A 22,883-nucleotide genomic window follows, 5' to 3' on the forward strand; every position below is an offset into this window, starting at 1 on the left:
TACAGGGATAGGGAAGCCTGGTCCATGAGAAGCATAGTCCTCCCTGTTTGTAGTGCCTCTTTCCTCAAACATAGAATCTTTTTCAAAGTTTGCTGATGAACTGCAGCTGGGTTGGAGGAGGTAAACATTGACAATAATGCTGGACTGTGGCTTTTGACGATGTTCCACGCCCTTTATCTTGTAGATGTTTTTATTGAGACTACAACCAACTTTTAAAACTCATACCTTCTACTTGAACTGAAACCAGTTGAGGCAAGTATCTGCTCTGAGGACTAAAACGTATTTATAAAATAGAACCTTCTCCTTGGTACTAGAACATATATGTGGTCTCAAGAGGCCAAACCTATTTCTTTGGATTCAAACATCCTATAAACCTTAAACATCAAACCACTATATTCTTTTCAGATTAACACGTTTTAGGACTAGTACCACTCATTAGGATTTGTCTTAGGATTTTTGAAGACTACCACCTTTTTCTCCAAACTCAAACTTCTTGGAAGAAAACCTTCTCGTTTGTTGCCATTTTCACCTGGGAAAACTCTGGAAAGACAACATTGAATACTGAGCAGATCACACGCAGTTGAAGCGTCAGGCAGGGGAGGTCAGACGGAGGCCACGGGGTCCCACCGTGGGGCAAATCTTCCCTTCAATCCCTCTGTACACACACATGCAATTCCAATTCCCATTCCCGTCCTCCCCTTGAACTCGCCACTAAAAACAACAGCGGATCTCCTCAATGGTCACGCAGCTCCCGAACAAATAACGCCTTAATATTTAAACCAACCGGGCTGACTATTCTGGCGTATACCAAGCTATCTGAACTCGTTTTACCCCAACCCCCTAGCTCCAAAAATCAAATATGATACCCACCATAAAAGGCTAAAGCATGTGTAGTTGTGAAAATAAGTGGGAATGGTTGTTAGTCAGCCAATCTAAGGTATCTAGGGTACGCCTCCCTTACCTAAAGCCAACCACGGTATGTTCCAAAGTAAGTATAAGAACTCTTTTTCCCCTCCATACTCTCTGACCAGTCAGAGGAACAAGCATGTGTCCGTTTTTCAAGTCACTACCCAATCGCCCACTCGACCGTTCGTTGTTTGATTTGCGGTTGTTTACACACGCACTTCCCGTGGAGGTTTTTCCTGTCGCGCGAAAAAAAAGCACGGCTCAGGATCACAGCGCTAACATGTCAACAAAGATTTAACTAGTTTTATTATTTGGAAACAAGGGAAGGAGGGAAGGAGACGACCTGGTAAGGTAGGTTTTACCGAACAAAAACAACCCAAGAAAAAGCAGCCTTATTTTACACTAGTGATTATTATTATTCAATTTTTACAACCATTCAGTCTGCATAACATAAAGAAATAATTCTACATCTTTGTTTCTTTCGTATTTTTGGTACTCTGATTTTTTTTTACATACAAATAACAAATACATGAACTTTTTTTTTCACAATGCATATCATCATTTGTCAAGTGTGTGCGTGCGTGTGTGTCTTTGTATGTGTGTGTATGTGCACGTGTTTCAACACAAACCAACAGGCCAAGACTTAAAGCACATCCAAAATCAAAACAAAGGCGCTAACGTTATCTTTACATGGACTTGTGGCCTGCGTCCCCACATCCTCGTACCCTTCAAGTGTCCTTTTCCCCCCATTTTTAGATGTATTTGATACAATTTGTACAAGTGTCCTGTTAAACAGGTACGAGAGCAGTTTTTGCGAGCTCTTCAGATGTGTTGGGGGTTTTTGTACACAAGTGGAGGTCCTTATCCGAGGAGAAATCAAATGTCACAGAGGTTTTGCTCACTCTCCTCCTTGGACATAGAAAAATAAGATCAACTGAAGGTGTCTGTGGAGCGTCATCTGGCTCACGGCAGTGCGCAAAATGTTCGTTGGCCGAGACATGGACTCTGATTGGTTGCTGGACACAATTTCAATGTAGTCCAGAAGGCTTCTTCACTTTCAGTAGTACCTTCATTCAGGACAAAATTTTACTGTTGGGACTAGAACTTGGGGAAGGTTTTTAATACCTTTATTTGGGTCAAGCCTTCTTACCCGGACTTATAAGTTTTGAAATAACAGTTTTGTGTAAAACCTCATGGGACTAGTACCTTATTTAAGAACAAAACAAATCTTGGGACAAGGATCCTCCTTTCTCTCTCCACTACACTGCAAGTCTCTCAGTTGCTTTGTTTTTGAACTATGATAATTTCACGGAAGTAATAAGTAACACTGGGGTCATAAATAACAAAAATAGTCAAAAACCGGTGGTTATTGATTTTCTATTGGTATAGTAAGTTAATTTCTATTTGCAAAAAAAATATCACATTTAAAAAATAGATATATTTAAATAATGACCTAATATTGTTACCTAGCAATCATTTATTCATAGGCAATTTGACATTACTTCTATGATAATTTCACGTTCCCGTTAATAAATGGCCAGTCAATACTGGTAACAGCCACCATTGTGAGAATGGATACCTTAAAAAAAGACCGGTAAGGGATCCAATGCCGACACATGGCCCGTTTCTTGTACATCCCTAATAAAAACAATCTTTGTGTTGTTATGCAGAAAATAATTTGTTGCTCTTTATTTTTACATTAACAACCATTTGAGTTTTTTGGTTTGATTTTTGTTTTATTATTAAAAAAATTGTTTGTTTGCAAATCATAGGACAATATTCACTGTTATATTTTGAACAAAATTTATGAAATTAACTTATTTCAAACAAAATGACAAAGTTGTGTGTTAGAGGTTTTTTAAAACGGTGCCTTAGGGTACATTTGGAAAATGGTTTAAAATGTTGTTTAATATTTTTATGAGAGGCATGATTGTAGCCACCTCCCACTAGTGCGATTCAGCTTTGATGTATAGATAGATAGAGGATTTTGTGCAAAACTGACTAGTGACCCGATTTTAATGATTCTTTATGCTGCTGTTTTTATACTATAGTAAGCAGACCATTTCGATGAACCAGTTCAAAAACCTACTGTTTGCACTTGTGTAGAACATTTGTGGTCTATACAAGGACTCTAAGTTCTCAAAATTAGAATTCTTCCCCAACAATTATTTCAAATTCAAGAGTGATGAAGCCTTTTGGAATTCCTGTGTTTTTGACAACCAGGAAGTGTCTGCCGCCGTTCAACTTTGAAGTGGGGTTAAAGTGACGTCTAGCCCATGGCCGTCACCATGCTGGACGGGTGGTGTGGGGCAAAAGAGGGGTGCATGGGTGTCGGGGTACTGAGCATGTGGCCGGAGTGTGGAAATGGCGGGAAAGAGGACATGTGGCGGGAGAGGGCGGCCGGGCTGAAGGAGCTGCTCTTGTCCATCAGACTCTTGGAGAAGTCATCCATGCCGCCGTCCTGCAGGGACTTTTTGCTCTTCTTGGACTTGCTGGACATCTTACGGTTACGCGTCTGGATGCCTTCCTTCTTCATGGTCAGAGGTCGGTTGATCTGCTCTCCATAGGGACAGCACAAAAGAAGACAGGTTAGTATGATTGAGTCTATTCTTCAGGAACAGAATATGTATTTTAACTGGGTCTTTTCTCAAGGGAGAAGACTAAACTACTTTTTTTGCTCTTTGTAGCTTTGTAATGGCGAATGTTAACTTAATTAAAAATAAATTAACTTGAATTTCCGACTACAAAGTGCACTTATTAGAAGCCGCATGCTGAAGTTTAGGAACAAAACTCAAATCTGTCTAGTAACAGCCACACTGGAGTTGAAGCTGCAGGCTAAAGAGCCTTAAAATTGAACGCATTCACGTCCATTTTTTAAACTGTGAACCCGGCGCACACCTGGCGCCAAACGCCTGGGGAATTTGGCATTGACATCTTTGACTGCAAAACATCAACGGTCCTGTGGTCCTGTTTCAGTTTTTCTCACTTATGTTTACGTCACGTGTTCTCGGCTCATATGACCATTCAAAATGGCAATTATAAAGACGAGCACACACTTACTATGGCACCAAAAGAAAGCGTGAATGAGGACTTTGTCTCGTACAATGTGAGTCTTACTTATATTTGTAGATGACACCAGAGCACCGGAGCAACCAGACTGAGGAGAATAGTTCCAGATTGCAATACATTTGTGTCTTTTTGTGTTGTCTTTGGCGGTTTCCACGGTAATGGACCAAATTGCATTTGCGTGTCAGTGTTCCTAAAAGATTAGAGGAGACTCCAGGGAACTCACAATATCTCCGATGATACGGTGAGGGAAGTGCAGCGGGGGTTTTTTAATAGATAACTTATGTTGATGTTCAATTTGGATGTATAAATTGAGGACTTGATTTGTGAGTAATTTGCCCCGAAGCCAAATTTTTTAAGCCTATGCGGCCCGTGACTCAAAAGGTTTGCCTATCCCTGTGGTAAAAAGTTGTAAAAACAAAGGAATTATCTTCATTGTGAGAACAATAACAAGGGTAGTAGTTCTTCTTTATTGAGATGAACAATTTAAAAATTGCTCAAAATAATTTTTAAGAATATGTAGTAAATTCCCATTCAAAAATTTGGGGTCACACAGACAATTTTGTATTTTCCATGAAAAAGTATTTATCAAAATAGCTTTTCAATGTCTGTTTTTTGACTTCCTTTCTTACTTCAGATATGGCTTTTTCATTGCCACTCTGCCTTAAAAGCCCGCATCTTGGTGTCGCCTCTTAACTGTAGATGCTGACAGTAATATTTTGCAGAAGAAACTGCTAGTTGAGGACCTGTAAGGCGTCTATTTCTCAAATTAGAGACTCCAATGTACTTTTCCTCTTGCTCACTTGTGTCTCCCACTTTTCTTTCTACTCTGTGCTGTTCACTAAAGGGAGTATTACACATAATTGTTGGAGACCTTCAGTTTCTTGGCGATTTATCACATGGAATAGCTTTAATTTCTCAGAACGAATATAGACCGCTGTGTTTCACATGAAAATTATATATTTTTTGGCCATTCTGAAAGTTAACACCTGCAAATGTGATGCTCAAGATACTTGACTTACTCAAAGGAAGGTCAGTTTTATAGCCGCTCTAACCAGCCAAACTGTTTTCAGCTCTGTTAACATCATTGCACAAGGATTTTCTAATCATTTGTTAGCCTTCTAACACAATTAGCAAACATGATGTACTATTAGAACACTGAAGTGCTGGTTGCTGAAAATGGGCCTCTATACACCGATGTAGATATTGTATAAAGAAGTGAAAATGTGCTGCTCATATAGAAATTTACCACACTGACAAAATATGGGGTGTATTTCTGATTAGTTTTCTGTTATTTTCATTGAATAAACTGTGCTTTTCCATCAAAAATAAGCACGTTTCTAAGCAACCCCAAACTTTTGAACGCTTTTTTTTTTTTTTGGCCTGTGCCAGGGAAAAAGGAAGTGATGGTGGGTAGGATGTATGGGTAAGGGAGGGATGGGCCAGTGGGGTGTCAATGGGGGGTTAGTCTGCCTGGCAGCCACCATCACAGGCCAAGTCCTCCTCGACCGTTGGGCTGTCTCCTTCCTGCTGCCATTCTTCAGTTTAGCCGGCAAGAAGCGAGATGATGGAATTTGGGCTGTGGGCAGGATTATGGCTTGGAAGAGTGTTCAGGGGGACGAGGGGGGAAGCGGGATGAGGCCGACTGGCTCCCTGATCTTTTCCGAGCATTTCTTCTTCCCGGGGAAATGGGAGCAGGGATTTCTTTCTGGCTCTGGTGCGGTCCGTCTCAAACATTTTTTTGCTGACTGCAAAAAAAGCGGAGCGGCCGCTGTGATTACCGCTGCAGTGCCCCCCAGACCTTCCCTTCCCCTGCCCACCCACTTTTTCCTCACTGCTGTGGTTTCAATGGCTTTTACGTGACACGGAATAGCGTGACTTCTTCACGCCTCCAGGTGGCCTGTACCTCTGCTCTTTGATGGTGTCCAATCGACCGGTCGGTTAACTTCTTAGATAACACAAAAATGTTTCAATTACTGGATTCGGGACGAAAAATTTAAGGATTTTTTCCCCAAAGTAAGTCCAAAAAGGGACTCCTCCAAACTTGTACATTCATTTCCTATCCCCTGCAGGGAATCAGAGCCAATCCCAGCTGACCTTGAACTGGTTGCCGTTGCTCATATATTCAATCGTGTCAAGTCCAGGCAGGTGAGGGGTCTTAAACTTGCAGCCTGGCAGACGATAGTTTGTGGCCCCCGTCTTAAAATGAAATTAACATTAGTGTTGCTACCTTCTTTCTTACTAGTTAGGCAGGGCTCAAAATTCACATGCAAATGTTTTGAGATAGATGAAGATCGGCCTAGGAACATAATTGGCTAGCTACTTCCTGGTTTAGCCCATAGCAGCAACTTTTTTTTTCAAATTATTCGATTTATCATTTTTTGCAATCTAATTGCAAAATGTTTTTCTTAAATTTGCTGTCCGGAATTTGAAAATGTTCTACCTGCTGACGCTATCTCTTGGCTTACACATCATGGCACCCTCTTTCAAGATGCTTGTGTGGTGCGCGCAAGTACGTGCATTTCTTAGATGTCATTGAATAAACTCTTCTTTTTTCATCTTTTTCGTTTCTGGACGTTATTTTCTACTTTCACCATTTTCATGCTAACATGCACTAACAGAAAACCTCAAGCACGAGGAATAATCCGCTAACCTCCCCTTCCTGCTTCCTAATGTATTGCTAGTCCCTAACTGCTCTAATAAAAGTAAGATAAAAGCTGGTAGGCACGGTAGGGAAAAAAATGATAAAGGCCCTTTAACTCAGTTAGGCATTTTTAACACATAATTAATAGAAAAAAAGTTTTACTTTCAACCTTTTAAGGACCCTTCAAACAACGCACCCCATCTTTGAATTGTAATATGGAACAAGAGACTTCCAGGGTGTGGGGGTTATCATCACGGCTGTCGAACTGAAGCCTAAAGGACAGTGCACATAACTTCTGGTGAGTTGCTACCTTCCAGCCAAGATTGTAAATTTGATTTCTCCACTCATATATTTAGTATGCTGTGAATACAATATTTTCTGATTTTATTTACTTTATTAATTGTTGGTTTAATTTCTTATTAATTATTCAAATTTGTTTTTATTTTGTTTCTTCATATCTTTGCCAAAAGTGCAATTCCTTAATTGGACCTTTTCTTGTGGAAATACTGTTATGCCCAGACCTCAACTCCAGCGGCCCCCCCAGTATATTGAATTTAAGGCCCCTCAGGTAAATATTTAGAAAAAGAAGTGTGAGGACTGATAATGTACCATAAACATGTTTAAAGGCCTTCAATTGCCATCCATGCGTTTTTCCATGACCTGTCATTAGTGTTTTGCCTTAAATGTTAGCATTAAGCTAGTGGACACGATTAAAAGAAAACAATTCTCTGGATTGTGACCTATTTGTAGCCAGTGGCATCATGGGAAAATGATTCATCAGCAGTAGACAGGAAGGCCAGCATTCTAACCACTTTAACAGTTTGATGAAAATTGACAGCTTTTTGTAGGCTGTGATTCCTGGGGAATCATACTTTGGGAATGTGCAGAGATGACGAGGGAATGGTCGGGTGGTCACAGGGGGGGGTGGGTGAATTAATGGGATTTTAATTAAGCGCCTTCTTTAATATTCACAAGTGCTCGGATTCACAGAGGCTGCCAATACAATCATTAATTCACTTTATCAGCCGCAGCTCTGCAGGAACAATTAGTGCTTGGGGACGTGAAGGGATAACAAAGATGGGGTTGGGTGGTGGGGGGCACAGGCAGGAGACTATAGGAAGGTGACTCTCGTGGGCATAATTTATCTTCATACTACTAAGTGTGACATTGTGGAAATATATCATACGTAAAATATTACATATGATATATATAAATAAATAAATATATTGCTCAAGGGATTTTCATTCTGCATTGTCTTCTGAATTCTGATTGGCCAAACAATCAATAAGAGAATATGAATTAGGGAAAAATAAATATTAAACAATTACAGTTACAGCATACAGTGCGTTTGTTTGCCCAAGAAACACTTGAGCTTGTAAAGAAAGGTTTGTTTTTTGGTTTATGTCAGAAACGAGTGGCTCTGAAGCTGCTTTGACTTCTTTGTGCTCCCCAGTGGCTGCCAGATGCATTTAAAAAAATATTTGATAATGGAAAACGATCCGGTTTCAGTAGGAGGACTAACATGACAAAAACATTATTAACATTGTCCATTGAATATAGATGTATACGATATATACTGTAAAATACAATTTACAATATACTATATATATATATATATATATATATACATATATATATATATATATATATATATATATATATATATAAAATGCGAGAATACAGAAATACTAATCCAAAAATACTACAAAAAAAATACTACTTAAATACCACCACAGAAAAACTTCAAAACTGCATTAAAATTAACATATTAATTAAAATACTGCAAAAATATGATTATAGTAATACTACAAAAATTCATGAGTAGTAATATTACAAAAATACTACAGAAATATGTTGAAAATATACTGGAGAAATACTACAAAAAAAAAATCAAAAATAGTACAGAAATACAACTAAAATATTACGGAAATACTAAAAATATACTTGTACAGAAATAATACAAAAAACACCATAAGTAATACAGTACTACAAAAATACAAAAAAATAGGACAAAAATACTACAACAGAAATATTTAAAAAATAAAATAAATACTACACAAATATGACATCAATATTGAAGGAATACTACAAAAATACTACTGCAGAAAAACTACCAAAATATATCAACAGTAATACTTCAAAAATACTACAGAAATATGACAGAAATACTACAAAAAACAAATTTGAAAATACATCTCCAATTATTCTTCAAAATTAAATGTTAAATTTAGTGCTTAAAACAGGGACCTGATATTTTGCTTTAATTTTGAGTGTTTCATAACCAATTTGATGAAATTAACCTTATTAAATTAAACACATATAAAAATAAATATAGAATGTATATATCTGCATGTATATTTACTCATAAATGAAAAAAATGGATCCGTCTCCAGGAATTTTTTCAAGCACTTCATAAGTTTGCCCACTCCTTATTTTATAGTACAAACCACAGACACGACTTTAATTACAAAACTAATGTAAACTTGAGGTGTTTTTCAGTGTTTTTTACTTTGTGCGTGCGTGTGTTTCGTTGCTTTAGGTGAACTTACATTGTGTAACTTGAAGTAGAGTCCGCAGGCGTTGCACACGGGGTCGCCGTTGGCGTTCCGCCTCCACAGCGTTGTGGTGGTCGTCTGGCAGTTAGCGCACGACGTGCCCGCGCGCCTCGCCGCCGACTGTGCACACAAATAAGCCACCGTAAATATACGTGCACGTGCAGGCGTGCTACAAGAAGAAAGGTGAAAGTGTCATGACTCCCCCACCACCACCAGAGGTAAGATCTTAAGCCCGAGTCGAGGTCCCAGCCCGACCCAACCTGTATTCAGCCTAAAATATCAATCATTACGTGCGGGTCGAGTTGGGCTTCTCTAGTAATTACACTACACTCACATGTTGCTACACTAAAATCACAGTGCACTGAGGCGTTTGGAGACCATAAGTAGAGCATTGTTTTCTTTGTCCCTCAGCCTCTCTCTCTCTTAAAGTGCCGCACTAAATTCTCAAAGGTTCTGTCCGGATTATGAACATTTGTTGCCACCATCTCCTGGTTTAAAATCAAGATCTCACCCTCAGTCAGCTCATTCATAAATTATAAGCTCTCAAATGAATTCTTCTATTATTATCTTTTTGGTGGTTTTTGTTGGCGTTTGTACAGAAATCCCTTGCTTAATCACGATCTTGCTACTTTGAGAATTTCCATCATGCATATTGTGGATTCTGATGAGTAAGTTGGACCTCTCCACCCACTAAACTTGCGGTTCTTTGGCATTCCATAGTGGCTTCCTGGAGATTTTTCAAAAATGTGTGATAATAGAAAAATATATAGTTTCTGTAGGACGGAACCGAAAGTTAAATGCCGTTTTCAATAGCGTCCACATGGTGGTGGCATAGTATCATGTAAAGTAAAAGTCGATCTGGTCCTTAATCCGTACAGTTGTGCAGTAAAACAGCAAAATATGTTTTTTATATTGTAATTTGACAGTACAGCAATTACTTGTAGAGATTTTTTTTAGCAAATACAGTACTTTCTGTTTGTTAAACAAATACTTGAGTTTGTACATTGGGTTTATTCTTCAGTAATGAATAAATGGTTGAAAATAAAGGGATAAAGAAAGGTTAGTGTGATGCAGGTTTTGATCATCGCAACTAAACATGAAAAACTGTGATGGCGAGCATGAAGTCACTCCTCAACTCGCCCAACCTCAATGAAAGGATTTAATTTGTTATCACGAATCACATCTCCTCCCAAGTCCTCACAAAAAAATATAAAATGTCGGCGTTCGGCCAGGCTTGGTCCTGCAAATCAAGTTAATTGGTCAGGCTTGGGCTGAATCGGGCTTTAATACCCGCGGGCCTGGGTCGGTTCGGGCTGGATTTTCCTGCCCGATCTTACCTCTGCACCCCTCCCCAAATGTTTGAAATCAAGACAGCAAAAAAGGGGAGGGAATGGAGTAGATGGAAGCGCGCAGAATGGCAGCGGTGTGAGGTGGGGGTAGGGGTTCTAAAAATAGCACAAGCACAGAAGAAACATTTCCTAAAAGCATGAGATAAAAGCGCAGCCCTGACACGCTACAGCCATTAAATCTGATTAAATGTCCTCCTGGAGAGAGAAAAAAAATAAATAAACGGGCTTCACATTTGGATGCAAAAGATTATTTCGGTGAGTGAGGTGCACTAATTAAAGGCATGCATAGGGGGTAGAGTGTGCAGGGGGGGTTGTTCGCTCCGGGGGGCTGCAGCGGAGCTTCCCTGACGGATTTAACAGTTTGACATTGATGTTCTAATCTTGGTCACCCCCCAAAAAAATCAATAGTTGCTTCGGTTGAGGGAAGGACGAGCTGCCGTGACGTTGATGATCTTTGCTGTTTTGCACTCAAAATGGCCTAATGATTTCTTGCATTCAAATATGACAAGCCCGCTTATTTTTAAAGCAGGAATCCTTGCAAAACACGCGCATGAGCAGTTCTGGCTTGGACGCTTATCTCACATCCTGCACACGTTTCCTGCTTTTAGCCTCTACAAAAAGGCTCCTGGTGTAAATATATACGGCCTCGCTATATTCTTTTAGGGTTTAAAAGGAAGGTAAAAATCAGGGGTGTCCAAACTATAGCTTGGGGCCAGCTGCAGCCCAAAGTCGAATATGTATGAGCAGTTAATTGTCAGCAACGAGAAATATGAATAAAATCTGTTTTTACGGGATGAATGAAGCAAATAAAACAAGCAGAAAATATAAAAGTAATTTAAATTATTAGTCAATCATTTGATCTCTTGCTGCTTTATTACAAATTTCACAATACGGTTGTAAATATATAGTGTATATTACAAATATTTCATTCTGTAAAAAGACCTTTTATCAAGTCGCCTCTGGCAGTCACCTAGAAATACATTTTTCCTGTTTTTTTCTTTTTTTAATATTACTAAGGTTAATAAACTTTTTTTTTAAAAGATGGAAACAAAAAGAGGAAAACCTTTCTTCATTTGACTGCAACAAAGTGTAAAAGAATGCGTGGGTGGGTCTATTGTAGGAAAAGGGCTTCAGGGCATCTTGAATTAAGTTGCATAAAATCAGTTTTTGTTCGAAAAATTATTTTTTTTATTTCATGTGACTAATTCAAATTGCTTATTTTTACAAGTGTATATTTTTAATCACTTTCACCTAAAAAAAATGTCAATTTTTACAACACAGCTGAGGAAGTAAGGCCTTTTTTACTTTATTTTTAAAATCGCTCAGATTTTGCTGCATGTGATATGAAATTACTTTATTAATCGGATTTTATTGGAATTATTTTTATTATTATCAGTTGTATTACTGTTTGGACACCCCCAATGTCACGACAGTAGCAGGCAACACCACTGTATTTTTGTTTCCTTTTTTCTTTTTTCTTTTTTTTTGCTTTTGCTTTTCTTCCAAAATAAGAACGGGAATAATACACAGTGCAGCTTTTTTTTCTTTTCTTTTTTTAGGATCTGAAAGCAGAGACCTGCACTTGTCGAGTCAATTTCCTGCAGCTAATAGGCCTACTTCTTCCTGGAGAGGGAAACACAGAGAAAGAGAGAGACGCACATGTCATCAAGAGAGGCCAGCGAGGCGCGTGCACGTACCAGCCGCCGCTTGGGCTTGATGAGGGGCCGGTTCTGGCCGTTCATCTTGTGGTACAGGCCGCAGGCGTTACACAGATAGTGGCCCGTACCGTCCCGCCGCCAAAGCGGGGTCGATGTGGCGCCGCAGTTCACGCATTCCCTCCCCTCTGCAGGAGGCCACGCACGTCCCCGCGCATGCAGGACGCACGCACCCACGCACGCACGCACGCACACAACCAAACAAACACACACATAAGCCGCAGGTCAGTTGGTGTGAACACTCGCCCAAAGGAGCAGATTAAATAAAAAGTGTAAAAAATACATGCGACAAAATCGAGGGAAAGAATGGTCACTTGTGCCTGGACAACACACAAAAAACACATGTAGGTGTTGATTTAACACTCCTCCTGTGTTACGGTTGCCACCGGATTTTAATACCATACAAAAATCATATACGTTGCATCAAGGCCTTTTGACTTGGTCAGGAATGTCTATTTCAACAAAACAAAGAACAAAAAACCCCTATAATTTAAAATACTAGAATTAAAATTGTTATATTTTTTAATGGTTTCAAATAAGGTTTATGTAAATTCAATAAGACTTTTCAAGTAAACTATATGGCTGCTGTGACAGAGATCGCGCCTTTACAGTATACCTGTACAAAAAAAACAAGGATATTTCCACAAATGTGAGGCCAATTCAGTATAAAGCTGGTCATTTGCAGCATTCGCATATCCTTTATGTAGCAGGCTACAATGAAAATTCAATTCACAGTGAAAGAAGCTCAAAAAATCATATTTTGGGTGAAAATGAGGAACTGTAAAGGAGCACGTGATACAAATCAGCAGGTTTCTAGTTCTTGCACACATAGACTTCTACTCTGATTTTGTTATTTATTTCAGGAGGAACCACTAATTAATCTTGGTCCGTTTTTGTTCAACCTTGCAAATTGATATCATTTTTATTATTAATATATGTAATTGTTTTGACTTCTTCTCCTTTTCCTGGTGTATCTTATTGTAGTTCTATTGCTGACATAAAATGATTTTTTTTCAGCCTTTTTCCTCAATTATATAAATATTTAGCAGATGTCTTGCAATATCCCTCGATAGTAGTCCAGTTACAGGAGAAATATATCAAAATTTTCATTTTAACATGTTTTTAAATTGAAATTGATGAGTGGCAGAAAAGGGTCCAGAGACCCACATCAAAAATAGGAGAAACAAACAGTATTTTCATGGAAAAGCAAACCGAATAGAGTAAACCAAGAAATGGTGGGAAATTGTAATGTGTTTTTAGTGTACTTTACAGCTGATTTCAGGAGTTTGTTACCTGAAAGCTAACACAAGAGGAGGGTTAACACATTTTTATTTTACTTTCTTTACAATAAATGAGTGTTGGAAGTTTGGGGCTAGAGTAAAAAAGTCGCACTTTCAATGGTGTTAAATTGACACTCAAGGGTGTAAATACGTAACGACTTGGAAGAGCCAATCTAAGACCGACGATTTTGCTGTGTGTTGATTGGTCTGTTGGGGAGAGTGCACGCGCAAAAGAGCAGATAGAACATCTTAAAAGGGGGAAAATGTATGAAAGTACATGCGACAAAATCGTCAGAAAGAATCGACACTTTTGTTTGGTCAACGCGACAAACACCAGTTAGTGTTCAACTAACCGTTTTAGAGTTTCTTTTTTACAATAAACAGTAGAGTGTTACAAGGTTGTAGAGCTAGGACCTAAGCTAGGACCTTAAAGCTAGGACCTTATCTTTACCGTTTACGGATAATGGATGATCTTTGATTTTTGCAACTCGGAGATGGCATAGGAGCTTGCTCTGTCCACTCCACGCAACGGCCCGGTATTGCAGTACCTCCGGGAACGGTGCATTCGCAATGATCGCAGCAAGGCTTTAGGGCTGGGACCTTAGCTTGGCCTTTTGGCTGAGAGTAAGTGTCCCAGCTCCTAGGCTTTGTAGCGTATTATGAACTGACCGATAACGGATAATGGATAATGATTTATGAACAAGCTAAATAACCCTTAAAACCCCTAAACCCCCCCCCCCCCCCCCCCGTTAAAAGCTTGGGGCAACACTTTGTGTTTGCTGTTAAAAACGTCACATTGGAATATAATATTGTGAATGTGCTTGATTGCTGTTGAGATCGTCATGATTGTTTTCTGTTTTTAGTGTCAATAAATTTGTTAAAACCAAAAAAAACACTTTCAAAGCGGTTAAATCATGGATGGCCAAACTACGGCCCGAGGGCCTTATACGGCCCCCCCGGGCTTTTTAATCCGGCCCGCCCGAAGGAAATGTTGAAAATAATTATAATTATCAAATAATGAGAAATTAAAGCACTTATAATTCATTTTTTTTTATTTGGGTCCACTCATATCTGCGGTTTCTCTTATTTATTCCATTGATCTAGTTAGTTATCAAATACCTTGAAAAAAACACTTCTGCACTTTATTTTTAGCCTCTCTGCATTATTAGAATGTTTGGAATGGGAAGAAAGTGCAAAAAAAAAAAAAAACATTTTTGAAATAACCACTACAATATGAAAAAAAATGGATAGGTCTTTTTTCTTCATGTATTGCCGAGGTATCAGATTGTATCAACAGATAAAAAAAAAAAATCAGTTTAATTTTACCTCCTGGCATGGCATTTCTGACAATTTATTGAACCGGATGCAGCCCACCAAACAAAAAGTTTGCCCACCACTGTGTTAAATTAACACTCACGGGTGTTGTGCTAATCTAAAACTGACAATTTGGCTGTGTGTCCCTTTCATCAAATCAGAAAATTCCTAATTTTACTATGATTTCCCTTGAAATACTATTTGCTTCAGATCGAAACATTGCTATAAAGCAGTGTTTCTCAACGGGTGGGTCGGGACCCAAACGTTGGCCGCGGACACATATTCAGTGGGTTTCCTTGGCAGGAGTATGCAGATTTCAAATCTTAAAAACAAATCCACAGATTGATGCTTTTGGGATTTCAAAAAAATGAAACCAATTGAGGATTACAAAGAATTTTATTACTTGAAATATTTTTAGATCTGCTGGTTATTTGTTGTTTTTTAATGTGAATATGCTCTACTACCTCTGGTTTAACCTACAGAATACTTTCATCAGCAAAGCTTTGCCTTCAGTCTATTCCCTTTAGCACCTGTTTAAGTATTGTCTTATTGTGTTGTACAGCTGTTGTTTTCGTTTCCCTTTGTTGAACAATGATTGATGCCGTTTTAGTTTTTGTACTGTGCCTAAATAAACTTCATTAATTCAAATTTAGGAAGTGAAATTGACGTTTTCTTAGTTAGGGTCGTGGCTTTTTTTAAGCTGGGTCCTGAAGTCAGACCAGTTGAGAACCATTGCTATAATGGACATCATTGAAAAATATTTTCATTGACTCCTATTCAAAAGATCACGTGTTTGCTTTAATTTGAATAAACGTTTACATTTTTTCCCCTGATGAAAAAAAAATATTGGAACAAAAAGTCTTATTAAGAAGAGGATGACATCTTTAAGTGCACATGATCCCCCCATTAATAATAATCCTGATGATATGCATCGACTAATCCACTAGATTTTAATCTCATTACCAAAATAAAATTAACGCAACGCCTATCTGCTTATGCAAAGACGTGTTTTTTTCAGGAGATACAGAAAGAAAGAACCCAATGCGTAATGGAATTGTCGCTTTTTGGTGTGTGCGGGATGCAGTAAAAGAGTGAGAAGGGAGGGAAGCTGAGGCAGGCCTACCTGAACACGACCTTGTTTTTGGTCTTGTTTTGGAACCATAACTAGAAGAGGACCCACCTATCAGGCTACTTGGTGGAAAGAGGCCTGGCCCGTATTCTGGGACATAGGGTGGGTAAGTGGCGATGGGGTGGTGGGCTGCCGCCGAGGAACCGTGGGGCCCGGGCCCGAGCGCCGTAGCCCCGCGGCCGTGCGCCGTCTCCAGTTTCATGCTGTCGGCCAGCGTCACCTGGTACTTGATGCACTCCTTGTCCTCGGGACGTGGGAGACCGCCGCCCCCTCCTCCACCTCCAGAGCCCGGCGTGGAAAGACCCGGGTCCGGGGACACGTCTTTAGGCGGGGTGGGTGGAAAGGTGAACAAATGCGGGCTGGAGTGCCCCCCGGATAGAGACGACGAGGAAGAGGACGAGGCTGGGGGGTAGACGGAAAGGCCGCCCGGGGAGCCGTGGTGGTGCAGCGGGTTTTTGGGGAAGGGGCTCAGGTTCCAGGGTGATGCACCGTGGTGTGCGCCGATGCCTTTTCCGCCTGCTGCCTCCAGCCAGGGCAGCGAGCCGTGCAGCAGCGACGGTCGGCACACCTGACTGCCTGGGACACACAAACGCACCAGCAAACATCAAAATCACTCCGAGCACTTTGAATGCGAAATAGGCGATCACAAATGTCCTCGTTTTTTTAAGCAGAATATATATGCAATTTATTTTCCTTTTTATATACATATTTCATTGTATTTCGATAGTATCCCAGTATTAAAACTAATTTAACAACACTGTTGCAGAGAGAATACCATTGGCACTTTTATATTTAAGACAATTAAGACAATCTTGAATGTTGAATCCTATTGTTGAGGTATTTTCGACATGACTTATGAAAAATATATTTAGATTACTTTCTCGTTTAGCGGGCACAAAATGAAACAATTCTCATCATTTTTATTTATCATATATAGTGCAATTGTGGAAAAAAACTATTTTTTTCTAAATCAGAGTCACAAGATCACTTTCACACATTATGGTCTTGATTTATGATAAATATATGTTAGTTACTTTCTTATTTAACTGCCTAAATATGCAGTTTGTCTCTCCATTTTTAGATTTATTTTCGATAGATCACATTCACGTGAGCAATTTCCCCAAGAAAGTGACATGTAAGTAGATGTTGGCTGCAGTCCGGGAAATTAAAAGTAAAGAATAAAACTTAGAGATCGTCCATTATTTTGTTTCGTTTTGTTTCACCTATCTTGCTCAAAGCGGCACTTACAATCAATCAATAAATCAATCACGCGTTCAGATGTAGATAACAGTTTAGAATACATTTACGGACCAATCACTTTAATTTTCGTTGACTTAATTTGGTAATTTTACTCATTCAGACTGGAGACGTGATTATTTGTGGATTTTATCTGAAAAGAGAAACTTTGAAAAATAATGGACATGTAGATATGTTACTTAAAAAAGTTATTTTTACTTATATTATTAATTCGACTTTAGGGATTAAGTTTTTATTTTATTTGAAAAGGGAAACTGTGAAATAATGGATTGATTTGATTTTTTTTTACTTAACTTATTTTGTTATTTTATTCATGATTTTTTTACATTCTGTCATTAAAAGCAAGTGCGTTGTTTGGCATGGACGGAGGGGACGTGTCCCCACCAATATCGAGCAATTATTGTTTTGTCTCCGCACAATTTTATGTGATCACTTAATTTAAAAATGCTTTTCGACCCCACCAATGCCAAGACCAACCCCATGCCCTTGATTCAAAGGAAACTCAATAACGGATATGTTTGAAACTTAATTGGAGGATTACATTTTGGTTATTTTTTTCATACTCACTGTGCGGGGGTGGCGGGTACCTCTGCACGGCCCGCACCGAGTTGCCGTAGTAGGGCGAAACGTGATTGCCTTGGGCATCAATATTAAAGAGTACATCCACATCTTCAGCCAACTGGTACTGCGATGGGTCCATGTAGGAGTGGCCCAGGCCCGGGTGATGCGAGGCGGGATGCTGCTCGTTGAGCACGGCCGGGTGCGGGTGGCTCATCCAGCGGGGCTGCTCCGCGCTCACTTCCATGTCGCCTCCTCCTACGCACCTCCTCAGACTCCTTTTCTAAACGTTCGCTCTCAGGGTGGGGAGGGAAAGGTGAAAAAAAAATCCGGGTTGCTTTTACGGGGTTAAATCCACAAAGGTGCCACCTGCGTAAAGAGACAGAGGCGGTTAACGCGGCGCCTCACACGCAAGGAAGGAGGCAATAAGTCCAACATGGAGAAGTTGCGCAAGAAGATCCATAAGAAATAAATCAGTTTGTTTGTTTTTGTTTGCTAAATGTTAGTTTTGGTCAAATGATAAGTTGACGTGCGTTCAACAGGTTAGCGTGCGTCTGAGTGACCAAAACGCACCCAAAGCAGCGTGTTGCACCCACTCGGGCCTCCCTCCCTCATTCCCTCCCTTTCACCTCCCCCTTTTCTCCTCTCTCTCTCTTTCTCTCTCCCCGCCTCCCAATCTCTTACACTGAAGGCATTCTTTCCGGATGGCGCCAGGCGGCTCAGTGCAGCAGACAGCTGCGGCGCGACGCAACTTAAGGAGGGTCCTTTTACGCATGAGGTGGGAGGGGGGGTTGAATATTTTCGAATAAGTGGGCTGGGCTTGCCCTAATTGAATTGGAGACTTTTTTTCCATTTCAAATGAAGATTTAAGGGTTTGAATTGAGAAAAAGGCAAAGTACAGAACTGGTGAAAGGGTTTGCGCATGCGTGCTGGGGCCAACGCGCAAGACACTGCACCATTGCGTCCTCTCGCGTTCACATGACTCTTAAAAGCAATTGAGGCCTGCACGCGCAAGGGCGATCAAGTTCGAGCCGGGTTGCGCGCTCACGAGCACTCGAATCTCACGCCGAAGGGAATGGGGGTGGGTTTCAGGTTGAATTAACTCCGGTGGAGTCATTTTTCTTTTTAAACGTTTAATTTTTACAGGCTGTGGTAGGCTGGTCTTTTTATATGCCCAAGGAGAAATGAGAGATCATTGATCCATGTGGCATGATGACAGTGACGTCAGTAGTCACTAATTAAAAAAAAAACTCTACATACATTTATTCATTTATTAAATCCGACAAAACGTACGACGAACACAATTTGATACAAAGGAGTTACACGTAAACCAAATGAACAAGTGTTATAATGCATGCCTAACACGCGAAAAGTCCGGTTCGAAACCGGATGGAAATATATGTTGCCTTGGAGATTGATGGGAGCCACCAGACTGTGCTTGCCCAAGGCACACCGCAGGTAATGGTGACCCTACGACCCTAGTAATTAAGGGATCCAACAAACATTACAATTATGGCACAAAGTATTTCCAAAAAGAGAAATCTTAATGGTATTTCTCATATATGCTGCCCTCATAAGGACACAAACACCAAAATAAACGCAGAAGTGAATACTGTGACGCTGTTTAATTTCGGCGAAATGTTCAAAATATTTAAATGTGTACATTTTCGAAGTGTCAAAATTAGTGCAACTGAAAACGTGTTTCTTTATTTTTTAATAATATTGTTTATTTTTGTACTTTAACCTTAACTTGAATCGTGGTAACGTTTTCTTGTAAATGTTCTTGCACATAAAGAATGGCGTTTTTTAATTTTATCTCGTCATGCGTTTCACTTGGTACGGTAATAACAAATTCTATTCTATTCTATTCTATTCTATTCGAACTAGTGACATTTTGTTTTATACATTTTCATGGTATAAAATATGATTGCATTGAATATGAATAATGATTCAAAACAGGTTAAAAATGAATATTACTTAGCCCTAACTCCCATAAAATAAAAATACAAAATACATTAAGTGATGTACACCATATTAATGTTGCCACTTTTTTTAATAAAAAATGAGCAAATGATGTAATGCATGCGTAAGTGTTGGGGAGGAAAACATTTTCTTGTTTATTTATGTGTGTGTAATTGTGTCAATAAATGTGACGTCACAACGCGTGCAGGAAGTGATCATTAATCAAGACACTAGTCTAAATTACGAACCATCACTGTCACCTGACTGAACCATTAAATTGCTGTTATATTCAGATTTTTTTATCTGCTGTTATCTGGATTGGTGATCTGGATTAACACGCAGGTGATTTCATGCGATCCAAAACAATATTTGCAAGAAATTACGTCTAAGAATATCAAGATAACCCATCAAATGTATTTTACCGTTATATTCTGAAGGCATTTTTTTATATGGTTGACATATACAACGCCTGTTTTAAACAAAGTCGTGTGTGCACACTCGCACGGTTTACAATTTAAAACTAGAGTGGAATATTCCACGAGCCGCACAAAACGTGGGAGATAATTTGAGCGCACACGCGCGTGCACACGCGCACAAACACATGTCATCTTCTGTGTGTAAAGAGCAAAATATTTTAAGATATTTAAAAAACAATTTATTCAAATGATTTAGTAATTTTCTAATGCATATCATTTTATTAATCTTTTTTTCAAACGAAATTTGGAATAGAATAGAATAGAATAGGATAGAATAGAATAGAACAGAATAGAATAGCACTGCCTTTATTGTCATTGATATTAACGTGCTGGTACATTGTATGCAACGAGATTGGACATAGAACTCCAGAGTAAACGCTGAATAAAGAATTTAAATAGAATAATAAGATAAAAGGTCGTTATAATAAATAAGCAAAACTATTTACAACATATAGTGCTTAGATACTGGTCCAATTTATAATTACAGTGCAGTGAAAGATAATAGTGCAAAAGGCGCAATTTTAGTGGGATTGTATTATAAGGAGAACCAAATTAAACCAAATCATTAATAAATGTATATATAAATACATAATTACCGTCCGATTTATTTTCTTTTAGAATACAATTCCTTCGCCTTTTTTTGCAAAGAAACGAGAGCGCGCACACCCACATGCAATATTTAAAATTTGTTATTAAGTGTGTGCACGTGTGAGTGCGCGCACTCGTTTTCAAGGTGTGTCTTCGGGGGACAAAGACTGGACGCAGGGGGCTCTCATGCTGCAGCAGCTCTCACACAAAATGGACGCAGCAGAGGGAGCAGGTCAGTAAGTGTAAAGGGACGGAAAAAATGAATTTCACCACATTTGGAGCTCAAGCTTTTGCGCGCGCAATATATATGGCAATAAAGAGTATTCTATTCTATTTTATTCAATTCTATTCTATTCTATTTCCACGTCCCACCGCCAAAAAATGACGCCATCTATATTTTCTCATGCACCATTTGATGAGTTCATAATGAGAGGAAAAGTTGACGGGCGACGGATGAGAAGGACGCGCGCACGTGCGCAAGTAGGTGATGACGTCATGACGTTGTTGATGAGGATTCGAAAGTCGAAATGAGACGAAATGAGAATTTGTTTACTGACCTTCTCCGTTTGGACGAGACGCGCGAGTGACCCGACGAGGCGCGCGCGCACGAGACACAACACAAAGAGCGGGAGAGAGAGAGGGAGAGACACGCGGGCACGTGCACGCGGGGAGGAAAGCACACGCACACGCTTCCCAGCTCTCCGCCTGTCCACGTTTTTACCTTCTCGTCATTTTTGGGAGTTTTGTTGTTATTGTGGTTTATTATTTACTGTTGTTGTTGTTGTTGTTTTCCAATGTCTAATTTTTTGTCAATATATATCTTTGTCGTGATTATCTTTTTTTTTTTTAATTTTGTTCTTGTCTCTTTTGCGTTAATGCATAGTGAAATAACCAGTGTTAATTTATAGCCTAAAAAACAAATGTTAACACCAACCCAGTGAAAATTTCTTTCTTTCTGGTTGGTCGGTTGCATCCCTCATCAAGGGTCGTAGGGGCACCATTTTCTGTGGTGTGTCTTGAGCAAGTACAGCTTGGCGGTGCCCTACAAACTGTAAAACATACACTGAATCTTGATTTAAATGTTCATAGTTAACTCAACTCTGATATGGGTTATTTTTTTACTCTGCATTGCACCAAGGAGTGTTTGTCTAGTTTAATTATGTCCATTGTTAAATACATTGAAAATGCATATATTTAAAATTTACAGTATATACACTCTCTCTGTTATCAACATTGTGTTTTTATTTTTCTTTCTGGTTAATTCATTTTCCATACTTTTATAATTTTCCTTATTGTTAATTTGTATTTATTTTCAGTTTTTTGTTTCATTGTGGGTTCTTCTTTTTCATTTTTATACGTTTGTAATCATGTAACGTGTTTTAGAAAGAGTAAAAACGCATTCATTTTTCCCACTATTTTTCCTCTTTATAGAGAATAGAATAGAATAGAATATAAAAGAATAGAATAGAATTGATATCAACGTTTTGAAATATTGTATGCGACAAGATTAGACACGCACTGTAACACACACTCTAAGACTTTCAAGAGTAAAAAAGGGAAAAGACTAAAGACTAACCAGACAAATGGGCAATGATATACAAATACATGAGTAATTACAACGTAGTTTTTAGAAAAACTGCCCCAAGTTATAATAATGATTCAATGAAATAGGACAGTGCGTTGTAATGACAGTGCAAAGGACAGTGTGTTCTATTTTGCGCCAATAGTGGTAAAAACAATTTTTATTTTAAAAACCAAGTTGGTATGAATAATAAGCAAAACAGGACGTGTCACCTTATGCATTCTGTAAAGTTGTCGTAGGTCGAAATATTAGCATATAATTGAACCTCCGCTAAAGGAGCTGAAATTGTCTGCCATCTTTCTTCCACGTGTACTGAAAAATTTGAAGTTCAATGGTGAGTTTGGGTCACTTTGAGTCTGCATAGTTTGTATTCTTCCTTGTGCTATTGAGCAGTTGTTTTCGGTAGCACTGCACAATCCAGCAACATCTAGCGGTCAAATAATACACAATTTTCTTTAAGGTTGTGTTCAGTTAACTCCTTTTCGAACCTTTAAATGTTATT

The 22,883-nt window shown here is 39.1% G+C and overlaps 1 protein-coding gene and 1 pseudogene across 5 annotated transcripts; one reads left to right on the plus strand and one right to left on the minus strand.

Annotated features, from left to right (window-relative positions):
• Positions 1 to 1,182: 1,182 nt before the first annotated feature.
• On the minus strand, positions 1,183 to 21,408 carry gata3 (GATA binding protein 3). 5 transcript variants are annotated; one of them, XM_088346725.1, is made up of 6 exons: positions 21,357 to 21,408; positions 17,783 to 18,142; positions 15,953 to 16,534; positions 12,218 to 12,363; positions 9,166 to 9,291; positions 1,183 to 3,460 (listed from the first exon to the last, which is right to left on the minus strand). In XM_088346725.1, the coding sequence occupies exons 2-6, from the start codon at positions 18,018 to 18,020 to the stop codon at positions 3,176 to 3,178; spliced, it is 1,377 nt and encodes a 458-aa protein (XP_088202851.1). In that variant the 5' UTR covers positions 18,021 to 18,142; positions 21,357 to 21,408; the 3' UTR covers positions 1,183 to 3,175. The 5 variants fall into 5 exon arrangements, with proteins under 5 accessions (XP_088202851.1, XP_088202854.1, XP_088202853.1 ...); XM_088346728.1 differs by lacking the exons at positions 12,218 to 12,363; positions 21,357 to 21,408 and adding an exon at positions 12,097 to 12,143 and having other exon boundaries at positions 16,010 to 16,534; positions 17,783 to 18,379; XM_088346727.1 differs by lacking the exons at positions 12,218 to 12,363; positions 21,357 to 21,408 and adding an exon at positions 12,097 to 12,143 and having other exon boundaries at positions 17,783 to 18,379.
• LOC148356814 (U2 spliceosomal RNA) lies at positions 13,957 to 14,085 on the plus strand (annotated as a pseudogene).
• Positions 21,409 to 22,883: the final 1,475 nt, after the last annotated feature.

This window comes from Urocampus carinirostris, chromosome 11 (assembly GCF_059441175.1).
Source record: "Urocampus carinirostris isolate Australia breed hairy pipefish chromosome 11, RoL_Ucar_1.0, whole genome shotgun sequence".
NCBI classification, from domain to species: Eukaryota; Metazoa; Chordata; class Actinopteri; order Syngnathiformes; family Syngnathidae; genus Urocampus; species Urocampus carinirostris.

Bases quoted from the DNA above. Each gene is read 5' to 3' on its own strand.
- gata3 (XM_088346725.1), bottom strand. From the start codon at position 18,020: ATGGAAGTGAGCGCGGAGCAGCCCCGCTGGATGAGCCACCCGCACCCG. The intron at 16,535-17,782 runs GTGAGTATGAAA...TGTGTGTCCCAG, and splicing joins GTACCCGCCACCCCCGCACA to GCAGTCAGGTGTGCCGACCG. The intron at 12,364-15,952 runs GTAGGCCTGCCT...GGCCTCCTGCAG, and splicing joins AAAAACAAGGTCGTGTTCAG to AGGGGAGGGAATGCGTGAAC.